The following is a 6,176-nucleotide window of genomic DNA, read 5'->3' as shown; positions in this document are numbered from 1 at the left end:
AGGCACCAGAACAGTAAGTATGACAAAAAGCCTCATTTTTATCTAAAGCAGCTGTTCTAATCCTGGTGTGATCAGCATCAGCAGGTAAGCAGGGAGGATGAACAGCTGTGAGGCATTTGCCAAGCCATTAAAATACCATTGAGAAGCTCAGGTGGGGTAGTGCTTCAAATCTGAACACTCAGACATGAGAGAGATTACCTTGCTTCAAATGGACAGTTGGGGTTTTCTGGGTTATTTTGAAAAGAGGGTTCATGAAAGTTAACTTCTCTCTGCATATTCCAGGCATAAAACATCTAAGAGAAGTGGTCCAAAGATGTAGATTGGTTTTATTATAGGTGCTCCAGCCCTATGCTGCTAAGAGTAGTGACTTTCCTTCAGAAAGTAGTAAATGCAATTTGTAATTTGAATAGCTAGGATGAAGGTGTAGGATCACAGAAGTTTCTGAGAACTACAGGGTGCCCTACTCTCTCCTCCTCCCTACATTTGTGACTGAGAGAGGCAATAAACCTGTATTACCCAGACAAGGTCCTTGTCCCCTGGATATCTTCCTCTTTAAAGCACAAACATATCCTGTATGTCTTTTATTTAGTACATTAAGAATTTTATATATGACAAATGCCAAGAACCTTCCACTTTCTTTATTGTTTCTTGGAATATTTAGGACCCTTGACAAGTGCAAGAGACTTCAGTCCCATACAGATCATAAAAATAAGTCAAAAACAGTGACTAAACAATATTTCTAAAACAGTAAAAAAAAAACCCAAAACCTATCAGTATTTTAATTCTCCTGCTGGTTTTGCAGCTTAGCAAGGCACTGTTAGTCCCCTCCCTCTTTTTTCACTATTTCCAGCCACGAGCACAGGGGCATGTAATGTGGAACTTATTTACACTAACCAGAGCATCAGAATGTTATCTGTTTCTTGCAGCAGAATAAAAGCATATATTCTACCACCTAATGCCATGGCTGCTCAGGAACAAGCCTGGCAAGTAGTTCTTGTAAAATCACCTCAATTATGCTGTTATTACTAAAATAACATTCATAAATACTTGAAAAGTAGCTAATAAAAAAAAAATCAGCTGGCAACCAGGCAGCCATTGCTCTTGTGCTACCGTAACTCTCCTCATTGCAAAGGGAGAGTTAAAATCATGAGCAGGCAGCAGTTACATTACTAGGTGGCACTACAGACAGTACTCCTATTAGTCTGTTGTGCCTTTGCAGCATTTTCCAGGATTTTCTTTTTCCATTCTTCATAGTCTTGCTCTGTTTCAGTCTTTGGCCGCTTACATGGCATCTCCTCATCATCTTCAGATCCTATGAGAGAAGAAGAAAGCCCATGAGAGGCCATCATGGGCACTATGTTGCTGGGAATAACCATGGCAGTGAGAAAATGTACAGACACAGGGTCTGTCACTCTGTTATCTAATCCTGTGGCTTGCTGCTCCCCTCACCTGCCAGAACAGTCACTTCTTCACCTTTCTGTCTGAATGGAACAGTTGTCCTTAATTCTGCTAGGACTACTCAGTATAAACACCACTGTCTTTCTGCTAAGTTCTCTTCCTTTGTCCTTTCATTAGCCAGTGGTTTGCAGAATGGAGTAGGCTGCTGTGAACTGAGTATTTTGGCATTTAACACAACTAATATATTAAGCAGCAATAAAGCTCAGAACTCCTCTGGTGAGGTGATTTTAGTTCACAGCTAAACACAACCTACCATCTTCCTTCTCAGAGTGCTCCAGGTCAGTCTGCAGACTTTGAGGTGTCACTGCAGTCTGTGGAACATCATCTGAAAAAAAAAAATAAGGAAGTTGCTTTACTTCAGAATGGTGTTCAGGGCCCCAAGGATGGTGTTCTACCACATACAATTCTTTGACAGCACTGCCATCTTCTGAAAATATTGTCTTCCACTCAGAGTTCCCTGGTCAGCTTGATGCTCAAGCTGTACATACAGAGATGCCAGCACCCTTCAAGGATTACAGACTGGTTGGCTGCTTGAACCAGCACCACTGCTGTATTTGTAACCACAAGGATCCACCATGTTCAAACACCAAAACTACACTGCTATCCTTCTTGATTACCTGGGCAGGATTATCAGCAATTTTTTCCCACTTCTATCCCATTTCTACACTTTACACCTGGCGTGCTGTCCATATATAAAGATGCACAAACTCCCAGCTGCCTTTAGCTCCTTTAGTGGTAGGGTGATGTTTTGCGTTTTTTATAGGGCAGTGCACTCCCATGCCTAAGGAGAGAGGAGCAGGTTTTGGATTGGGTTCAAGCAGTGAATTCCAGAAGGCTTTGTAATATGAAGCGTGAAGATGGAGTGATGCAGGAGTACTGTCAGTGGGCAAGCCTGGGAAAGGAAAAACGAGATAAGCAGGAAGGAGCAGAGATATAAGGATATAGAAGGCATTTCAAGCTTCCTCCTCCACACAAAGGAGTAGAGAAAACTGCTGGTTCAACAACAGGTGAGAAAAATTCCTCATGTCTGCCCACTGTATGTGGAGGGATGGTGTTGGGTAATGGCTGTTACTACCAGAAGAGCAAGGTTTAGGGTTGCTAATCCTGCAGTGAGGGAAAGGAAAACAGAGAAGTGAGTCAGTCAAAACAAGAGAGGTGGCAAGATGTATGTGTTAATTTGTGTGTCATGTTGCCATGCCAACGGGATGCAGTAAGCAAGCAGTAGGAAAAAATCCAGGATAGGTAGTATGGGAGAAGCAGGGAATAAACTGAAGCAGCAGAAAATGTAAGGAGCAGTGAGCATTTAAGAAGGAAAATATTTTTGGCCTTGCAATGTATTAAGCTGTTGTGACTTCTCCAGAAGCAATAACTGTGACTGAGCTTCAGGAAACATGTTGGAATGGATGGGCAGCTGTGGCTGGGACTGCTACAAGTCCTCAGAATAAAATCATCAGTGGCAAAGGATGGGGCACTGTAAGGCCAGGCAATGGGTATGCTGTCTTACAGGGAAAAAGCCAAAAACTTACTGCTTAGTTTCTGGCTCATCTTCTCCATCTGACTGCACAAACGGTCAAATATTGGTTTTTTCACCCCCGATGTAGCCAACATTTTAGTTTTGTCCACTTTTAACTTCAAACACCTATAAGAGAAAGTGAAGTTATCTCTGTACAAAGCAACACTCCAACTATCACTCAGGTGACATTTACTGTGAGAATGCCTCTTGGTGCTCAGAAGAAGCCATTCTTGTACCTTGAGCACTATCTCACCAAAAGCCATGCAACTTTTTGCTTTGTACCCAACTCAAATCTATACTGACAATGGAAATATTTCCTACTAAATTTGATATTGATACTGTGCTGGTCAGGCTGAGGATGAAGTGCAAAACACTACGAGAAGGTTTTCAGCCACTGCCATGGATGTTTCTTAATGGAATTACCCAAAACATCCAGTTACACATCAGGGAATACAGGTTTAATTTATTTTAGGATAAGTAACTCAAGATCTTTTTCTGGGTGTTGGATACAATATTTCTGCTTTCTCCTGAAGGCAAATGCAGTGTAAATTGGAGATTTTAATGTAAGAAAAGTCCTGGTTTCCTACAGCCATCTCTGCTTCCAGGAGCAGGGGAGCAGACGTGCTAAACCAGATTCTTCGGACATCCTGAATGAATCAGCCACTTTTCTAGCTCAAGCACTGTGTCTGTCTGGGGGCTCACTAAGCATATAAGCCCATAAAAGATCCCTTAAGCTACACTCACCTGCATGCAGTGAATAGTGCAGCTGTTATAAAAAGTGGTTTTGAGAAATCGAGGTCCATTTGCTGTGCTTCAGAGAGGCTGGATTCATACCTAAAGAACAAAGAATTGTACAGTGCATTTGCCTCAAATGAAACTGTTGGAATTAATTTGTCACAGGATGTTGACCAGTTGAACAAATGTCCTGCTGGATCCCTTGGTCCTTTGAAATCCAGTCAAGTAGAAACAGTCACCACTGGCTGTGAAAAGCAAGAGAGACTATGGAAAAGTCACCTCTTCTTTTGAAATCAAGGTATTTAAAATCAGGGCTCTGGCTCAAGACACATCTATATAATCTATTTCTTGTGTTCCCCACCACCCAGCACTTAAGATAAGATCTATCTTATAGTAGAGGGTAGAATTATAGATTCTTCAATTCCTCCACTATATATATATTAGAGATGAAGGCTTAAATATGGAAAATTATATGGTGGATGTGGAGCACTGAAAAAGATAATTTTTTACTGTCTACCTGTCTCCAGGCTACTTTTTACTTTGTATTAAATACTGACAAGCATACACAGCCGTTGTTCACTGACCTTACAACATTTAAACATGTGCTATCAGGATGTCAGCAATCCACAAGAGAGCTCTTCAGTGACTCTTCTTGTTAAAGTCAAGGTTATAGAGTACAAAATTTTAGCTAAATCTGTTGAATCCCCATAAGTAGATCCCCATCTACTTATTGTTTTTGCAGGATGAGTAATGTGCATTTTAAGAGAGGAAAGGAGAAATTTGTTTCTACAAAGCATCACTGTGACAAAAGTTACACATAAGACTGCGTGATGCTACTGACAAATATAGGGACTGAGAATCCTATATTTTTTTTACACTCATCCCAGCTGAAGAACTGAGACTCACACAATGACTTGCAGAAATTCTGTGGCTAAGTCTTTCTAGCACATATTCTAAAAAGCAGTCTAGGTGAATGGCTGGGTTGTCCGTGCTAAGAGCTCACCTCGCCCCTCAGTCAGTGGACCATGGAACCATCAACCTCTTTATATATCTAATGACCAAAGAATCTCATTAGTGGTTGCCAGTGTGCTCAGGAGAGCTTCCTCACCTCTCCAGTATTTTTGAAGCGGTGTTCACTGCCTCTGTGCAGCAGAACTGCACAGCCAAGTCTCTCATTCCCAGTCTGGGGTTCACCTCTAGCAAACACTCCAGCGACTTCATGGAGCTCTGGTAGGTGGTCTTGTTCAAACCAGAGAGTTTAACAAAATAGCTCTGTCAAGAAGACAAAGACAAACCCCAAGAATTAGCACGATTCCTTCCAAACATCTTCCTCAGGCAATCTAAATAGATGGGGGAGAAACTACACAACACCATAAAATTCATCTGTGATACTAAACAAATTTGTGCAATGAATGATGTAAATTTTGATTGTACACAGCCAGATTAACCACCCAGGAATACCACATCTTTTAATGCAGTGCTATTTTTAGACCCCTTCACTGAGAGTGAGGTTTGCCTGACTCTTCTACCACCCAGCATCTTACTTTGTCCACTGGTTGTCTCATGAAACTCGCTGCTAGGTCCAGGCACATCACGGCACTGCTGGTCGCTGTCATTTGAGCCATTAATCCCGTGCATTTCACCTGGGACAGACGCAGATACTCTTCGGCTTTCCTGCAAGACACGCAGCACCCAAAGCTCCCGTTAACCAAACTGTTACAGGAGAGGAAGAACGGGTCAGGAACTGACCCAGAGCCTCCCTAGCCCAGCGCCCCGGTCCCGGCAGCGGCTGCAGCAGATGCCGTGGGGAAGGGCGGCTCCCGGGTAACGCCGCGCCCCGAAAAACTTGCGGCACGGGAGTTGCGTTTTTGGCTGCCGTGTCTCAGGCGCTACCCGCACACACCTCCAGCTCTGTGACTTTGTTCACATCGCCCGGAAGTCCCGCAGGAGCCCAATGCCACCGGATCTGCCAGGCGGCGAGGCAGCACCGGGGGAGAAGGAGCCCAGGAGGGCCGGGCGGCACCGCCGGGCAGATGAAGGGGAGCGGACCAGGTGGGAACCGGACGGCTAAACTCGCCTATCCGGGCGGGAACAGCGCTCCCGGGAGCAGGGCAGCCGGCTGGAGCTGCCGGGCGGTAACCGGGAGCGCTGCGCACCCCGCAGCTCCTTCCCCGGTGCAAGGAGACGGCACCAACCCCCGGCAGCTACAGCCCCAGCCCAGCACAACGCCCTCCGCAAGACACGGCTCTCGGAGCTCCGCCGGGACCGGGCCGCCTGAGGGGACGCTGACCCGCGGTACCTGATGACGCCGGGCTCGGTGAGGCCCATCCGGCTGGCAAGGCTCCGCACAACCCCGCGCTCCATCCCCGCCACCGCCGCTCCCGCCCGCCTAACGCGCGGTTCCCTTAGGCACCACCCCCTCGGGCAGCGGATTGGTCGGCCTCGCCGCCAATCATCGCCCTCTGCGCCA

At 45.4% G+C, this 6,176-nt stretch overlaps 1 protein-coding gene across 2 annotated transcripts; it reads right to left on the bottom strand.

The window, feature by feature from the left end:
• Positions 1–623: 623 nt before the first annotated feature.
• On the bottom strand, positions 624–6,141 carry ORC6 (origin recognition complex subunit 6). 2 transcript variants are annotated; one of them, XR_011728472.1, is made up of 7 exons: positions 6,006–6,141; positions 5,251–5,380; positions 4,815–4,978; positions 3,716–3,805; positions 2,985–3,097; positions 1,712–2,562; positions 624–1,312 (listed from the first exon to the last, which is right to left on the bottom strand). XR_011728472.1 is itself a non-coding variant. In XM_071756829.1 (7 exons), the coding sequence occupies exons 1-7, from the start codon at positions 6,068–6,070 to the stop codon at positions 1,170–1,172; spliced, it is 777 nt and encodes a 258-aa protein (XP_071612930.1). In that variant the 5' UTR covers positions 6,071–6,116; the 3' UTR covers positions 624–1,169. The 2 variants fall into 2 exon arrangements, 1 of the variants encoding a protein (XP_071612930.1); XM_071756829.1 differs by having other exon boundaries at positions 1,712–1,783; positions 6,006–6,116.
• Between the last annotated feature and the right edge of the window lie 35 nt (positions 6,142–6,176).

Source organism: Heliangelus exortis, chromosome 13 (genome assembly GCF_036169615.1).
Source record: "Heliangelus exortis chromosome 13, bHelExo1.hap1, whole genome shotgun sequence".
Lineage (NCBI taxonomy): Eukaryota > Metazoa > Chordata > Aves > Apodiformes > Trochilidae > Heliangelus > Heliangelus exortis.
The sequence above is the reverse complement of the archived record's forward strand: the minus strand, read 5'-3'. Positions and strand labels throughout refer to the sequence as shown.